The sequence below is a fragment of the Xenopus tropicalis genome, chromosome 6 (genome assembly GCF_000004195.4).
Source record: "Xenopus tropicalis strain Nigerian chromosome 6, UCB_Xtro_10.0, whole genome shotgun sequence".
Lineage (NCBI taxonomy): Eukaryota > Metazoa > Chordata > Amphibia > Anura > Pipidae > Xenopus > Xenopus tropicalis.
In genome coordinates this window covers 115784301-115802639 of record NC_030682.2, presented here as the reverse complement: position 1 = coordinate 115802639, position 18339 = coordinate 115784301, and the positions used below count along the sequence as shown (strand labels likewise).

At 38.2% G+C, this 18339-nt stretch overlaps 1 protein-coding gene across 4 annotated transcripts; it reads right to left on the bottom strand.

Moving 5' to 3' along the window:
* Nucleotides 1-9100: 9100 nt before the first annotated feature.
* On the bottom strand, nucleotides 9101-18280 carry chchd7 (coiled-coil-helix-coiled-coil-helix domain containing 7). Of its 4 annotated transcripts, none has more exons than XM_012964776.3 (5): nucleotides 16469-16496; nucleotides 15999-16111; nucleotides 13670-13732; nucleotides 11949-12047; nucleotides 9101-9959 (listed from the first exon to the last, which is right to left on the bottom strand). In XM_012964776.3, exons 3-5 carry the CDS (start codon nucleotides 13721-13723, stop codon nucleotides 9855-9857), a joined length of 258 nt encoding a protein of 85 aa, XP_012820230.1. In that variant the 5' UTR covers nucleotides 13724-13732; nucleotides 15999-16111; nucleotides 16469-16496; the 3' UTR covers nucleotides 9101-9854.
* Nucleotides 18281-18339: the final 59 nt, after the last annotated feature.

The following is an 18339-nucleotide window of genomic DNA, read 5'->3' as shown; positions in this document are numbered from 1 at the left end:
TCAACAACACTTGAGAAAAAAGGGAGGATGGGATGCTTTCACTGTCTGTGCACACCCAAGGCTGCATCGCCTTCTTAAATAGCACAACCCTACCATTCCACTGACAACTGTGAATCAATGGACCTAACCTTCCTACAGTATTTGGTCCAGCAGCCATGGCTCTGCGCTCCCAATGAGCAACCTGCGGGCCCCCTTTCTGATCAACAGTCAGGTCAGAGCTCAGCACTATTACCCCTCCGGATCCTTTGCTATCCATGACATGTGAGAAGAAAGTATATAGAATTATTTTCAAAAAAATTGCATAAAATTTAAAGTTAAAACTGAACCCCCTGACTTTTTTGTTTTTAATGTGTGGGAGGTCATAAACTGAAAAACACTAAATGAATTTAGAGATAGATTTTGGGCAAAAACGAATGCTGTTTTACAAGTTGCACTCAAAGCCCTTTTTTTTTTTACCATTTATCATTTTGCACTGATTGCCATCTAGTGGACATGACAGAAACTTAAATAGCGATTTTGTACTCATGTCTACATTTTTTGTCATCATAATAAAACACAGGAAATTCCCACTCAAGTCGAAATACAGGCTTCTTAATTCAGTTTGCACCCTATAATAACAATGTATCCCTGCCTCGACCCCTATAGAGATTTGGCAGAGTTTCTAATAACTTAAATACTAGCTGTCCCTATGCTATATAGTGAATAATGTACCTTCTCTTGTAAACCAGGTCAAGGTCATGTAACTCTGAGGTGACTTCTAAAATCCTCATATTCTACAACAGGGTTGTATGTTTTTCATTATATTATATTTATTATTGTGTGACGCAAAATACATCACTAAGTACCGAGCCAAGCGCAGTGAGCAAAGTGGAATTTTGAGTGAAATAGTAATTCCAGTGTCATTACAGACACAAGGGGTTGATCCGCAAGGCGCAATTACACTGCTCCTACCACAATTAAGCCTGATTTGTCAAAATTACAACTGTGTGCACATTTTGGTGCAGATCAACCCGTTAGCAGTGCTTCATTTGGAATGGGAGGCAGGAAAGACCCAGTGCAAGTATGCAGAGGTGAAAGGATTGTATTTTGATGCAAGTACCTTTAATGAAAGTGGGTTTTATGCATAATCCACTCAAAAAATTGCAGATAAAGCAACTGCACTTGTGGACATAAATGAGCGCAGTTGCCATTCCATGTCCCCCTTGCTGCAAAGGACCTGAGCATTCTCCATGCAATAAATGCATTTCTGATAACAATGCTATCATTCTTGACTATTCTGGGTACTTACCCAAATGTTTCTGATTTTATTATAAGCTATTACCCACTGTAACAAAGAACATGCATGAACACCAACTGTTAGTTACCAAGGAAAAAACATTCTTAATGAACCCAGCCATGATCCAGGAACAGACAGGTTAAAAACCACCAGTCTCAAATTGGAATGGCCTGTGGTACTTCTACATATGGCAGCCCCAACTCAGAAGTTGCCAGTTCTTGATTTTTTTTTTTTTTGGAAAGGAGAGGGCTTTTCTTGGCTTAATCAACAGAATGGACAAATACAGCCAATTACAGGGAAATCATGAAATATATATTATATATTGTATGCTTACATCATGTAGCTGTGCAAGTAATATGTTTAAAATTGGTATTTATTTTAATCCATTTAAACCTACTTATACACCATATGCAAAGACTAACGCATTTCATACTTCCTCAGCACTTAATCATAGGCTCCAATGGGAAAAATTCACATTCACATATAATTACATGACAAGTCACACCCCAATTACTTAAAACCATCAGTATAAAATATAAATCAGTATAAAATACATCCTTCATTACATCCTCTCTCAAAGCCTACACAATGAACAACTTTAAGTAAGGCTAGGATTCAATCAAGAGTTAGAGCGTGTGTATAATCCATATTACAGGGTGATGATGGGTAGTATTCATAGAATGCATATGTATAATATAAATAATCAGATAAAAGATTAGATAGGTTCTTAAACAAAACTAATTTATTACACACAGCAAGTAAAATTCATACCCAAAGGTATGTGTGTATGTAAGTGGGAAATCCAAAAGACTGTATGCTTATGTAAAAGGGTTACGGTGTCTCCCCCTCTCATCCCAATTGTTATTCCTTCTGTTGCCTGTACTGAGAAGAATCTTTTTACCACTGTTATTACATTCTGCAAAATATGTTCCCTAATCCTAGGGATTAATTAGCAGTTTAGAGAGAGATTTTCTTATTCCTAAGTATGCAGCAATTCCAACATGTTATCATTTACCAAAAGTACACAAGGAGCCTCCAATTGGTAGCCCTGTTGTCTCGCATTGGCTCACTCAATGAACAGCTATCTGAGTGGGTTGGTGCACATCTGCAGCCTCTAGTCTTACTAGGGAGACTGGGGAGCTATGTACGAGATGCAGCACATGTTCTACAGAAAGTAAGCAAGGTTCAATGGCAGGATGAGTATGGGTGGGCCACATTAGATGTCATCTCCCTTTATTCATCTATTCTGCATAATAAAGGTTTAGAAGCAGTTAACTACCATCGAGGGAAATATAGTCCATTTTCTAGGGAATTAAAGGAGAATGCAAGTCCAAATTCCAAAAGCATACTGCCCAATAGTCCTCCTATTGTTTAGTAAAAACGCCACACTTTTGGCTCACCTAATCAAATATTTACTCAGTCACACTTACTTCACATTTTCTAGAACAGGCAGCCATCTCTAAAAAGGTATTCTCCCTTCCTTTCCCTCCTTGCTTCATACTGCACATGTGTTTCATTCCCTCCCCCCCCCCCGCCAGATCCGCTTCTGATTGGCTGGTGAGCATGTGTAGCTCAGAACAGGAGACAGGATCAAGTTACACACATGCTCAGAGAATAGGAAGGCTTGTTAATGGTGGTATACCGGTGGGAGGATATGAAGAATCGCTTTAGAGAGAGGGGGCATAAAAAGAAAGATGTTGAAAATGCCTTTGTGAAAGCAGCAAGAACTCAAAGAGAAATGTTAAAATATAAAATATCCTTTATTACCAGATATAGTAGACAATACAAGAAGATAGTACATGTTGTAAAAACGTTTTTGCTTATATTGTATGCTGACCGGGACTATTTTGAGACCTTGAGACAGAGTATTGGGAGCATAGCTAAGAGAGCTCAGACTCTGGGTTATATGCTATAACCAAGTCTATATACAAAAAAAAATTGAACATAAATATTTTTCGGATATAAAAGACAGATGTGGCAGCCGGCACTGTGTTACCTGTGAACATCTCGAGGTCTTGAAGGAGTTTCGATCAATGGTTAGAAATAAAATTTATAGAATAGAGGGATTTATCAGCACAGCGGTCATTTATTTAGTGACATGTCGGAAATGTACAAAACAATATATTGGGTGTAGGACGCAAGCCCTAAAAGATAGGATTAGGGAACATATAAATCAAATTGATAATAGTAATTATTCTTATAAAAGTAATATTACTAGACATTTTGCAAAATGTAATAACACTGATAAGAGATTCTTCTCATAAAAATTGGGATGAGAGGGGGAGACACCTTAACCCTTTTACATGGCATGCAGTCTTTTGGATTTTGCACTTACATACACTTGATATGAGAGTCCAGCCCTGTGTCCTATATATATATTGATAATGGATGAGTGCAGAGGATCTCTTGTTGATGCCTGTATGAATTTTGTGGTCAGTCTCTGCAGTCTCTCAAACCTAATGGTTTAAAAAATAGTGGTGAGAACAAGTTTCCCTTTCTTGTTACAGTTTAAGCAGGGGCAGTGGCCAGCTCCCTTCATTCCCAGCTACAGTCAGGTGATCCCAGTGGTGGCCAATAAAAAGGGACCATTTAGTAGTTTTAACCTTAAAAACAAGAAAGTTCAGTTAAAACTCAGTCCCTGTGTAAAATGTATAATGAAGCAGTAGATACAAATGAGCATAGGACTGGCCAGCCCAGGGCTGACTTTGACGTAGCTCCCCAGCTTGAATATATTGCAACATATGGACAAACAATCTCTAAGACTACTTACTGGGTCCTTGGGTGCTCTGGTTTTGATGCGCCTGCGCATGTGAAATGCAAACCTAATTTGCATTCCAGGATGCTACAATTTTGATGCGCATTTGGAGTCCTACTCTGATGCTTTTCTAGTAGCTTAATGCACAAAATGTTCATAGTATATTGATAATTCGTGCTGAGGACCTCTTGTCATTGCAGGTTGCCAGATTTATTGATGATAAAGTAGGACAAGGCTTTTGCAGGACCTAATTTACAGGGTAAGGTTTTACAGGCATGGTGAATATTCAGAAGCCATCCAAATGACAGACGCAAGCACAGGACAAGCAGGGGTGGAACATAGGGAACCAGGTTCCTTCAAACAGATTGCCAAGCAGCTTATAAACTGAGGCCTATGAGGCAAATGTCACACACTGCCATTACTCTGTCATCAGATAAAATGCCAATATAGCTTGCTACTGCCCATGTCTGTAGGCAGACAGGAATGGCATCCCCTTGACACTATTTTTAATAATTTTAGGCACAGACTGCATTTTCTGGCCACATTTCATCATGTGCTGACAAACAGGGCAGTAGAAGGCCATATCTCCATTGTCATGTATAAAATTAGCCTAACAGCCTAGGCAGGGAGCCAGACTGGGTTTTTAAAGGCAAGGTCCACAGAGGTCTCTAATGTTGATTTGCATTGGATAATGCAGTGCAGCTCAACCCAACTAGCAAGCTGGGCACAGGGACTGTAAGAATCATTAGGAGTAGGTAGCTTACCCCTGTTACATAGTAGGCTAGGAACCACAGTTTATTCTTTTGTTACTTCTCTTCTTCCCATAGTATTCAAGAAGGCCCTATCTTCCAGATCCACAACTGTTTATCCCTCTCACCTCAAATATATTGAAAGCCTTGTTGTGGGCAGTATTATTGTCTTGATGGTATGTCCACAACCCAACTCAGAAACGTCAATGCACTGAGTTGGCTGGTGGGTGGGAGGTACAATAAGGCCAGCCCGGCTACCTGGATCTGCTTATATCCTGGTTTCCCCTGCAAACCATGTAGCTAGGAATGTGCATAATGACCTTCACCCTCAGACAAAGTGGACAGACAAAAGGTTGTCCTCTGCCAATAATTTGCAATTGCCATGCTCCACTGACACAAGAATTGGGCTACTTCTAAAACAGACATGAGTTTAGGCTTTTTATATCAGCCACAATTCTTTCATAACTCTGTTTTATTGCCTTGTACAATTTATGGCCAAAAGTACTCGGACAGCCCTTCTAAGGTCACATGTAGTAAGTCGGAACACTCAAAGTTGAGTTTCAAACTGTCTCTGGATGCAACTTCAGCACAAGAAGTATGAGCTACCACCAACTTTATTACAGCCTTACTAATTCTCTTACATAGTTCCATAGGGTTGAAAAAAGACCTGAGTCCATCAAGTTCACCCCCACCAAGGGAACCCAGCACACACAAACCTATACTGACCTATCTATACACTCACATACAGACCCATACTGACCTATCTATACACTCACATACATAAACCCATACTGACCTATCTATACACTCACATACATAAACCCATACTGACCTATCTATACACTCACATACACAAACCCATACTGACCTATCTATCCACTCACATACATAAACCCATACTGACCTATCTATACACTCACATACATAAACCCATACTGACCTATCTATACACTCACATACATAAACCCATACTGACCTATCTATACACTCACATACACAAACCCATACTGACCTATCTATACACTCACATACAGACCCATACTGACCTATCTATACACTCACATACACAAACCCATACTGACCTATCTATCCACTCACATACAGACCCATACTGACCTATCTATCCCCTCACATACAGACCCATACTGACCTATCTATCCCCTCACATACAGACCCATACTGACCTATCTATACACTCACATACAGCCCCATACTGACCTATCTATACATTCACATACAGACCCATACTGACCTATCTATACACTCACATACAGACCCATACTGACCTATCTATACACTCACATACATAAATCCATACTGACCTATCTATACACTCACATACATAAATCCATACTGACCTATCTATACACTCACATACAAACCCATACTGACCTATCTATACACTCACATAACCATACCTATTAACCACAACCATACTGACCTATCTATACACTCACATACATAAACCCATACTGACCTATCTATACACTTACATACAGACCCATACTGACCTATCTATACACTCACATACACAAACCCATACTGACCTATCTATACACTCACATACAGACCCATACTGACCTATCTATCCACTCACATACAGACCCATACTGACCTATCTATCCACTGACATACAGACCCATACTGACCTATCTATACACTCACATAAGCCATACTGACTATCTATACACTCACATACATAACACTGACCTATCTATACACTCACATACATAAATCCATACTGACCTATCTATACACTCACATACAGACCCATACTGACCTATCTATACACTCACATACATAAACCCATACTGACCTATCTATACACTCACATACATAAACCCATACTGACCTATCTATACACTTACATACAGACCCATACTGACCTATCTATACACTCACATACACAAACCCATACTGACCTATCTATACACTCACATACAGACCCATACTGACCTATCTATCCACTCACATACAGACCCATACTGACCTATCTATACCACTGACATACAGACCCATACTGACCTATCTATCCACTCACATACAGACCCATACTGACCTATCTATACACTCACATACATAAACCCATACTGACCTATCTATACACTCACATACAGACCCATACTGACCTATCTATACACTCACATACATAAACTATATATTACAACATCAATACTAACTGTAGATTTTAGTATCACAATAGCCTTGGATATTATGCTTGTTCAAGAACTCATCCAGGCCCATATTAAAGGCATAAAAAGGATCTACTATCACAACATCACTAGGAAGGGCATTCCCCAACCTCACCGCCTTCACCATGAAAAACCACCGCTGCTTTCAATGAAAGTTCTGTTCCCCTAATCTAAAGGGGTGGCCTCTTGTGCTGTGATTGTTTTTTATGGCAAAAAAGAACACCCCCTATCTGCCTATAATCCCCTCTAATGTACTTGTACAGAGTAATCATGTCCCCTTTGAAGCACCTCTTTTCCAGAGTGGTTTAAATCTTCCATCTCATTTACCAGTTTAGTTACACGTCTCTGCAAACTGCACCGCATACTCAAGGGGAGGCCTTACCAGGGACCTATAAAGAGGCAAAATTATGTTCTCATCCCTTGAGTTAATGCCCTTTTTTATACAATATAGCACTTTATTTTCTTTAGGAGCCACAGAATGACACTGCCTGGAATAAGACAACTTGTTATCTACAAGAATCACCGGATCCTTTTCAATTAAGGATCCCCCAACACACTACCATTTAGAGCATAATTTATATTATTTTTACCAAAGTGCATAACTTTGCACTTTGGTAGGACATTTTCCATTTTGCTGCCCAGTTCTGCAAAGTGGCAGCATCCTGTTTCGAACTTATGGTTTTGCACAATTTAGTATCATCCACAAAATTAGAAATAGTACTTTCTATGCCCACCTCCAGGTCATTAATAATCAAGTTAAAAAGCAAAGGACCAACCCCTGTGGTACTCCACTAACAACACTGGTCCAATTAGAAAATGTTCTATTTACCACCACAGTTTGTAATCTATCCTTCAGCCAGTTCCCTATCCAAATACAAATTTGTTATAAGCCAATATTCCCCAATGTTATCATTAACTTTCTGTGCACTACTGTACGAAATGCAAGATGACATCCACTGTGGCTGAACTAAATGAAGCCATTCTAGCATCCAGTGGAGAGCAGAGGTTGCAAAGGAAGGACCAACTTAGATTTGTGTGTAAAATCTGGTATGGCTTCCGGTAATGACCTTCTGGTGGGACAGGTATTGTTTTAACAGATATTCCCAGAGGTCTGGGGATCTTACAGTCAAGACATGTTTAGCCTGTGTTCAGAGTGTTGCCATCACTGCTGTTCTGGTGACTAGCCAACAAGAGTATAGGCAGATGGATTTGTTGTTTGGGGTTATTAGGTTCCCCCTGTGGCACAGAGATTGCATTAACTTGATAAAGATCAAGTCCATCAGGACTGTGAGATCTGCTGCATTAAACATTAATCTCATCATCTTCCTGTGAGAGGGGCTATTACTATCTGAGAATTCACCTCACCAAAAAGCCTATTGATGCACCTGCACCCAGAATGACTGTTGAGCAGATTTTGGCGTGAAACTACTCGGGTATTCAGTTCCACACTGAAACATGCAACGTGGCAGCCGCCTAAAGAAAGATGGGTCCGGCTGATTGCTTCTATAATGTAACAAAATTAAGTGATCTAAACTTATTCAGATAGGTTGCATGAGCACTTATGAATTATACCTGCATTGTAGGGGTTTCTTAGATATTGAGCTTAGAATGCCAATACCAGGCTTTTGGCTCAACAGCCCTATTGGAAGGAAGAATGTCAGTGACCCCAACAAACAAGCTATGTGTTTTCTGTATAGTCAATTAACTCTTAGGTTTCTGGATCTCAATTGAGCCAAAAGTCTGGTATTTCCAGTCTAAACATGCAATATCTTAATGGCTTAAAATAAAAAAAAATACAATCTAACTGCAAAAGTGCTCAGAGAAGTACCCTGATTATGGTTATTTGAAAATGCTTTTCTTAAAAGGGGTAGTTCATCAATGTTTAGTATGATGTTGACAGTAATCTTCTGAGACAATCTGCAATTGTTTTTTTTGCTTTTAATTATTTAGTTTTTTGTTTAACAACTCTTCAGTTTGGCATTTACATAGCAATTTGGTTGCTAAAGTGCAATTTCTCCTAGCAACCAAGACCAACTGAAAAGCTGTCAAGAAAAGGACATTTTATAGTATACTTTACATATTAACATAATGGTAACCTACCCCTTTAAAGATGATTTTACCCATTAACTGTAATTTAAAATGTTTTAATTGTTTTTTTGACTTTTGTATTTACAATTCAAAGCAGTATTTGTTATCTCTTTCTGTTGTCTGGTTCAAAAAAAAAAAACAAAAAAAAAAAAAACACACACACGTTCTCCTTTAGGTCTGCTCATTTTTGCATGGTTTTAGAGAAAAACTTCCCTACACATAAAATTAGAATGTTGATAAATGTGCCTCACTGAGTTATCCACTCAATACTTCTTAGCTTATAAATCAAGACACCAAACTGTAAACTTATGAAAGTAGGTTACTCAATTCTTCACACTTGCTTTATATTTCTATTTAGTTTTATAGCTGACTTATCACTTCTATGTGTTTGATTTGTTATTATGTAGCCATTTAATTCGGTTGTTTGTTAAGCATTTAAAAAGGAGAACTGAAGCTTAACTAAAGAATGAGAGTAGAAATGTTGTACATTATGTTTTGGGCTTCTGTACCAGCCCAAGGCACCCACATCCCTTTAGCAGGGAAGATCTGTTCCCCCCAAAGATGCCCCAATAGCTCCCGATCTGCCAATTTTCTGCACATGCTCTGTGCTGCTGTCACTTACCTGAGCTTAGGGACCGACGCACAATTAAATAACTGGATTTTGGACGTTCATTTTTTACATTAAAAAATTTTACCGTTTTTGACATCACAAAATAAAAATACATGGACTGGCAAAACACAGACTAATACACAATAGCCTAATATATAACCAAATGTTCATATTCAAAGAATATTTAATATGGTAGACTTTTCATTGACTCCAATATATGCTTTCTTTCTTCTGCAGTTGGCATATAAGGCACAGTACCTTCCCTTCTTCTTGTTACCATAATTCCATTCTGAAAAGTCAAAAACAGGTTGTTCAGGCTTAAAAGAGTATTTGCCTTTTAAAGTTTAGTATATGTTAAGCTAATGCAAGACTTGGCTCCAAAAGCATACTGTGCCAGCAGATATAAGCACAGGCCAAGAATCAACCCCTCTTCTTATAAAACAGTGGGCAGTAGCCTAAAATGATTCAAATGCCCAAATAAAAATACACCTCTAATGGATCCAAATTTGAGCTAAACTTCAGGGATTTGGCCAGGTTTTGTGGGCCAGGCTTTATTTGAGCCACAAAATCTAGTCATGCAACAGTAAACAAAAGCAAGAGATTTTGTAGGATCCTAAAAATGTCCTCCCACAGCTATAATGTAAGTCGTATTAGATAAAGTCAGCTGGTGTGTTTTGTTCCTGCATTTTCACCTGCATTTTATGGAGAAGAAAAAAAAAAATCTTTCAGACGCCATTAGTTTTTAATCTTGTCCGATGCACAGTTCCCTTCCGACACGAGATACATGCATAGGTTCATCTTCAAACTTACCTGTATGTGGTATTTTCCCATCCAGTTTCTTTTTTTTTAGGTTTCTTAGGAAACCATTTTGCAAAATAGGTAGTAGTAGTAGTAGTAGCATTTGATAGATTGCAAGCTCTTGTTTTCCAAATTTCTACTCTAACCCTTGTGTGTTAATCTATTGTAAGACCCTGCTTATTATAAATTTATGTAAAGCTCTGCGTAACTTGCTGTTGCTATATAAATAAATCATGAGGATGGTTTCAGGAGAACGATTCTGTCAAATGTGCTTGCTTTGCTGAATAGTAAAAAATTGGATAAATGTGTGATTGCAGAGGTTTTGAAAATGTCCCAAACCAGCTACTGTAAAAGCCTAAATATACTGGTCTTGCAAATAATTAACACTTATTTATAAAGAATAAAGTAAACTCTTTATACTCTTATTATTCTAAAATAGTCCACAGAATAAGATACTTTCTCCTTCCATTTAATCTTATTTTACTTCTAAATCACAAGCTTGAAACTGCAGCTCATTTCAGCTTCTTTCTGGTCTAGCGTGCAGCTCTGCCTTTTCCCCGATTTTTCCCTTTTTGACAGTGAAGATGGTCAAAGAGGTGCCTGCGGCAAATGCCTGACCGATTTCCTTTTGTGCAGGAGGCAGCAAGCATGGCAGCTCTTTGACCATCATCTTTATGGTCAAAGATAAAAGGAGAGCTGAAAAGAGATGTTGGATAGGCAAGTGTCTGTGTAAAAGCTAAACATCAGGTAAACATACCTCTCAATGAGAAGTTCCCTGACCATATCATAGCGCAAGGCCAAAGGCAGAGTGCTTTTATATAAGTAATGGACCTATGAGGTGACTTAAAAGGCTTTACAACAAGGGATATATAATTTTTTATAAAAACCCCCATAAACTCTGTTTAAAAAAAAAAAAAAAGTAGTGCGGTAAAAAACAAACACTTGTGCAAAAAAAACACCCATTGTGTTAATCGTATTTCAAAACTTTTTGCCATTTTGCAAATTGTTTGCCAATGAAGAATGGAAATTAAGAATATGGCTAGCCCCATGTGAAATTTAAAAATTAAAATATAAAAAAAAAAAAAAAAATCTGTTTGCGTTTTTGAAAAATGGATTTCAATGCAAGATTCTGCTGGAGAATCACTATTAACGGATGCGTTTTGAGAAAAAAAAACAACCATGTTTTCCCATGACAGTATTAGTAGCGTTATTAAGTAGCTATTCTGGCAACAAAAATGCACTCTGCACTGTAAACTTGTCACTTACTACAATGTTAAGAATTAAAAAGTTGTTTTCTATAGGCACTCTGACTGCATGAACACTTCCAAGCATTTATATAGAACAAGTAGTTGTATGATCAAACAGCTATATAACTAAACTCATTAACGGTACATACATTTGTATGAGAGAGTAATTTGTGGTGAAATATATAACTATTGGACATGTTTTACCGATATTACACTGCTAAGTTTATACTTACCCAAAATTTTCTGCAATTTTTATATTTGACAAAGTAAGGGGTGCACAAATCCTTTTCGTAGCGATTATCATCCATGCACTTGGTAGATGCGTCGGTTTCCTTATAAAGGCAAATTTAAAAGTCAGCTTAGGTTTTGCGAACAATAAAATGAACACAACATTTAAAAGGAAAACTATAAAGACCTGTCAGAATCTCATTATATACAGATAAGCAAAATTGTGGAAACCATAATGTAAGGATTTTCAGTGGTACACTTCATTTATAATGTTCACTGGCATATACTGGCATCATGTACAATTCACATACCTTGCACAGTTTATGCCAATGGATTTCTGCTTCAGGAAGAATTTAAAATGAAACTATCATTAAAAAAACAGAACACATTAAACTTAATATGGGTGTCTAATAGACTTCACCAATTAATTGCTTGTTGATAATTTAGGATTTCCTCTTTTTTCTGCTGCAAACACATGCTGGCAGTAACGGTCACCTGGGCCAACAAGGTGATTATAGCTTGAATTTGGAAATTGGGTAGACTAAATTACTAACACCATCACATCAACTTATTTTTAGCAATAAAACACAATCCAATATTTGATTAATTCAATATTCACTACAGACACATATTTAAAGCACCAACATTTCCCTTTTAAGTATTGTTTATTAGACTGTTTAAATAAAAAAAATCCTAAATAAAAGAGCCAACACTCCTTTGTTTGGATACCTTAATGTGATAAATTCTGTTGCTTATGAATTCTGCATTATTATATATTTTACTTGAGCTATAACTTGTTTGCTATATGCTCTTTAATTGCTGTATTTATCACTTATAAAACTTTCTTTATGTTATTGTTCAATTATAAGACTTTTGGGGCAACATTCTGTGGAGGGCTATCATCTTTGCTTATGAATTATGTATTATGTGCTTTCTTAAGATGGCCATACACAGCGAGATCCATATACTTGGTGAGGCCACCAAGTGAGTGGTGAATTAGCCCTATATCACCATCCTGTGGGTGGGGATATCTGGGAAGCCAGATATCCCCACCAACAGGAAGGTGATATGGGGCTAATTCGGTCATTTGCGAATTGCGGCTGGTGCAGTTCCCGATCCAACAGAAAACTCAAACCTGCCTAATTGAGATCTCGCCAATTTCAGACTATATGTCAGTCAGGCAGGCCCGTTGTTCGTGCCCATACACAGCAAGATAATCTGCTGAATCGGTCTAAAGGACCAATATCGGCACCAAGGTGGCCCGTGTATGGCCACCTTTAGACTCAATAAGACAGAATCTAACGCATGCCTGGTATAAATCCTGAAGACTAAATAAAGCATGTATTTTTGACCTGTGAGCCACATTCAAATGTAAAAAGAGCTGGGTAGCAACACAAACATGAAAAATGTTCCTGGGGGTGCCATATAAGGGCTATGATTAGCTATTTGGTAGCCTCTATGTGGACTGGCAGCCTACTGAAGGTTCAGTTTACCAGAACACCTGTTTAAGAAACCAAAACATGCCTTCAAGTCAGGAATTCAAAAATAAGCACCATGTTGCTCACAAGCCACTGGTTGGGGATCACTGCATTAAAATGTTTGTATTTGTAAATCCCAATTAAATATTCTGAAGCTTCTGCCTCTGCATATTACTTTATTTAAACAATAATTGTGACATTTGTTTTTGGTGACATAAATAAAATGTGTATAAAATAGTTTAACTAACCTCTAAACAGGGATTTGAGTCTAGGTCCCTCATCCTTCTGTTCCTAGACATCATAAATGAAACCTGCAAAACATACAGATTTAAATTTCAGAACCAAGTAAAAAGTGCCAGTTATCTTCACACACATAGAAAGGTTCTGATGTAAAATAAAGTAGAATATGTGAACAAGCAAACATTGCAGCAGACACCCATGTATATCATGGCCTTATAAAAAGATATACAATTGCCGTCTTCTGAATCAATTGTATTGCAAATGCGTGAAAGGCGGCAGAAAAAAAAATGATGTAAATATGCTAATGCCAGTGTTTTGAAGATCTTTTCCTCCTAAACCGCCATCAGTGATTAAGGATTGCTACAAGTCCAATGGTAATTCCCTTTGCCTCGTGCACAGGGTGAACACTGTCCCTATGTGGTTATGTAACTGAGATAATACTCCCCTAGTCTACTTTCTTAAATGTATAAGGGGCAGATTTATTAAACTCAACAGGTACCCAAGCACCCTAGGTCTCTGTCATATGCAAATCAAAGGTAAACATTGCTGCCTTGCAGTGTTAATGCCCTGGTCAGAATCTAACCTGGCACCTATCTTCACAGCAATTGTATGCCCTTCTTGTGTTTTATGTGGGTTTCCTCCAAAACATATGGATGGACTAAATGATTTTTAGGTGCAATGTAGTTTGTGATTGTTCATAAAGCAAGTTTCTACATCAACTAACATTATATTCTTTGTGCTACTTAAAAAGGCACATTTCTTCAGAAAGACAGTGAACATGTTTTTTTACCCCCTCAAAACAGAAGAATGTAAAGGTAATGTAAGGTAAATGTAAATACAAAAGTATTTGCTATCTTAGGTGCCTTTAAAACTTACATTTGGGTCTGGAAATTGTTAAATTTTCTCAACCAATTTATTTGCCACCCAGGTTCTGGATGACTGCTTTCCAAGTCACATTTTGTACCCAATATTGTAGGATACCAGTCAAACCCAATGTTGTAAGAGGGCAGACAGGTGGACCTAAGAGGGGACTACATTACATTTTCCCTGTGTAAAGGCAGACCTGCAGTTATCTAATCAAATCCTACTCTTCTTCCAGGGACACTGACTAGAGAGAATCTATGAGGAGTGCCAAATGAGATATATAATGTATGTATTTCACCCAAATTAAAATCATATATTGTTGCAGTCTACATGATGAGAGGGTGGTTCAACTTTAAGTAAACTTTTAGTATGTTATAAAATGCCCCATTCCTAGCAACTTTGTAATTGGTTTTCATTATTTATTTTTTAATAGTTTTTTTTTTTTTATTTATTTGCCTTTCTCTTCTGATTCTTTCCAGCTTTAAAACTGACCCCGCAGGTAACTACTATTCCTGTGAGGTTACAGTTTTATTGCTATTGTGACTATTAATTTTCTTTCTTTGCAGACCCCTTCTATTCATATTCCAAACTCTTGTTCAAACCACTGCCCAGTTGATAGAGTAAATTGCACCCTAGCAAACCAAATAGCTGTTGAAATACCAAAATGGAGAGCAGCTGAACAAAAAGCAAAATATCTCTGAAACCCTAAAAAATAAAAAATGTAATTGGAGATTGTATTAGAATATCAATGTCTACATTATAGTAAAAGTTAATTTGAACTACCCCTTTAATACGCTATTAAATAGTGTTTTGTATCTATGCCACAGTCTAAGGGGCTGATTTACTAAGACACGAATTTGAATCCGAATTGGAAAAACGAACATTTTGTGACTCTTTCGTATTTTTTGCGATTTTTTCGGCGCCTTTACGACTTTTCGGAAATTATCGCGACTTTTTCGTTACCAATACGATTTGCGCGAAAAAACGCAAGTTTTTCGTAGCCATTATGACTTGCGCGAAAAAACGCGAGTTTTTCGTAGCCATTACGAAAGTTGCGCAAAATCTGGCGATTTTTTCGTAGCGTTAAAACTTGCGCGACGTTTTGCGCAAGTTTTAACTCTACGAAAAAACCGCAACTTTTCGCGCAAGTTTTAACGCTACGAAAAAAATCGCCAGATTTTGCGCAACTTTCGGAATGGCTACGAAAAACTCGCGTTTTTTCGCGCAAATCGTATTGGTAACAAAAAAGTCGCGATAATTTCCGAAAAAAACGCAAAATAACGATCATTACGAAAAAAACGCAATCGGACGCATTCGGCCCGTTCGTGGGTTAGTAAATGTGCCCCTAAATGTACAGCACTATGGATTAAAGGCAACTACAATGCAGTGTATCTTCTATCATTACCCAACAAAGGGAGCATGATGATAACTGTTCCAGGGATAGCTGGTCAGTACTGTATGTTAGTTCCATACCTATGCAATTCCGAAATGCAGGCAACTGAATTTTTCATGTGCCCTTCCTTACACGCAGAAATCAATACTTCTTTACATACGAATCTTTGGTTGACATCTGTAATTCTTTAATTCTATAGAGAAAATAAATGTCTTTAAATGTGTTACATTTTAGCAATTGCACAACTAAGTTCTACCCCAAAGGCATACTGCTTTTGATCATAGATTTTTTCCCCCCTCCCCCTAACCAAAATGAATTACACAGTTATATAGCTACATGTGATTTTACATGGCGTGGAAAGGACAAGGAGTGATACATTTCTATTAGTGATTAACCGAATACCAAGTTTTATGGTTTAGCCCAAATCTATCACAAAAGATTTTGATTACTCCTGAACTACATACAACTGCTACTCTGCATATGCAAATGAGCATAATCCAACCCCCCCCAAAGGGGAAAAAAAAAAAAAAAACTGTACAGGTAAAGGGACCTTTTATCCAGAAGCCCAGTATCCAGAAAGCTCTTCCACAGAGTCCATTTTTTAAATGATTTCCTTTTTCTCTGAAATTATAACAAAACAGAAGCTTGTACTTGATGGTAACTAAACTACATGAATCTATATTGGTGGCCAAACAATCCTATTGGCTTTATTTAATGTTTAAATGCTTTTTTAGAAGGCTTAAGTTATGAAAATCCAAATGACATAAAGACCCTTTACCTGGAAAAAACCCAGGTCGCAAGCATTCAGCATAATTGCTCCTATGACTCTATTTGATAATTCTTTGCAATTTGTATGTGGTAAATTTTTACAAAGCAGAGGCCGCTTTTGGCATCTGACAAATATTCCGGATGTCCGCTAGGTGTCACATGAACACATTCCAGCGTATTCACTAACAGGGAATCTGAAAGGTGATTCTGCAGCCTAAATTCTAAGCTTGGGGGATGGAAGGAAACTAGTCCTCGCATTATAGGTTGGTCCCTTTGAAGAGGTGGACTCCTACAGCATCACATTCTCATAAGCGAAGAACAAAAAACAAGCAATATTACATTTTTAACCCTTTCTTCGAAGGCTGGAATCACTACAGTAGGAGACAGCAGAACAAAGCTTAACTTTTAGCATTCAAGCAAGAGTATTCCTGCTAGAACAGTTTATACACTTGCAGCTCCAGATGCAGCTGCCAAAATATAATTCGCCCAATAGAATTGGTTTGCACATTACACAAACATCTATCAGTATTAATACCCTAACAAGTACAACTCCCAGCTTGTGTATAGTCGGTGCTGTGATTTGGACTTTTCCAGGTAATACAAGGAAGGCATGTAAGAAATAAAGGGCCATTTAATTTACAGATGTAGGCATATTATGAAACAATTCTAAACCTGCACTTAATCCAGGAGTATAGCTCTCAGTGGTTAATCACATACTGGGTTATTAGCACTACAGGGGACAAGTAGTAAACACACACACAGGACTAAATAACCTGTGCCATTGCAATACAGGCCCCAGTCAGCGCCTTGCAGTATTTTGTATGTGCTCCTATCAGGTGGTCTGGTAACCCTAGATGGCAATAACCACGTGTAGGCCTAACTGCAGCCATGACCCTGACAGAAGTGACAAGGACAGTCCCTCCCCAAGTGAAGAATGGCTGCTGGGAGTTGTAGTTTAAAAGCTTGAGGGTCAAAGCGGGCAGGGGAAGCCACATGACTCGGCACTGGGAAATGCAGCAATTCTAGCATTTCAAACTAAAACTTCTACTCCCAGAAACTACCCCCAACTGTGGTTAAATACTTCAAACTATAGCCAGAGGTGCTTGTGTACAGGCAGCCTCATTACCCCACACATGCCGTCGCAGAGTATATGCTAGAGTATATGCTAGAGTATATGCTAGAGTATATGCTAGAGTATATGCTAGAGTATATGCTAGAGTATATGCTAGAGTATATGCTGGGGACTTTGCAGAGCAGCGCTCACCTCCCCGTGTGTCCCAGACCCCAGTCGGTCGGGAGATTTGGAAAGTTATTTACAAACTGGCCTAAGGTCACAGTGCTGAGGGAACCTCTACTCACAAGGCTGTTGATACTAAGAACAACACCTTTCAAAGCAGCGACCGAACGACTCAAATTCGAAATACGTCAACTTCTCTCCTCACTGTGCTTTAAGTAGCGGCGCACAGTAACATGCTGATCAGCGCAGTTAATGACACCGTGTCAGTCCATTTGGAACTCAGGTACTGTTGACTGGCAGCAAGGACGACCAGTTATGATGCTCCCCTCATGTCGGCCCGATACGCCTACTACATGGCGTCTTCTAGATAATTGACAATCGTTGTAGCCAATAAAAATACGATCCGGTGTCTAGTA

What these genes read in the sequence shown, in the direction of transcription:
- chchd7 (XM_031903399.1), bottom strand. Translation starts at nt 13,723, where the DNA reads ATGATGTCTAGGAACAGAAGGATGAGGGACCTAGACTCAAATCCCTGT. An exon ending in ACTCAAATCCCTGTTTAGAG is followed by an intron (nt 12,048 to 13,669) that starts GTTAGTTAAACT and finishes TGCCTTTATAAG; the next exon opens with GAAACCGACGCATCTACCAA. An exon ending in AAAATTGCAGAAAATTTTGG is followed by an intron (nt 9,960 to 11,948) that starts GTAAGTATAAAC and finishes TTGACTTTTCAG; the next exon opens with AATGGAATTATGGTAACAAG.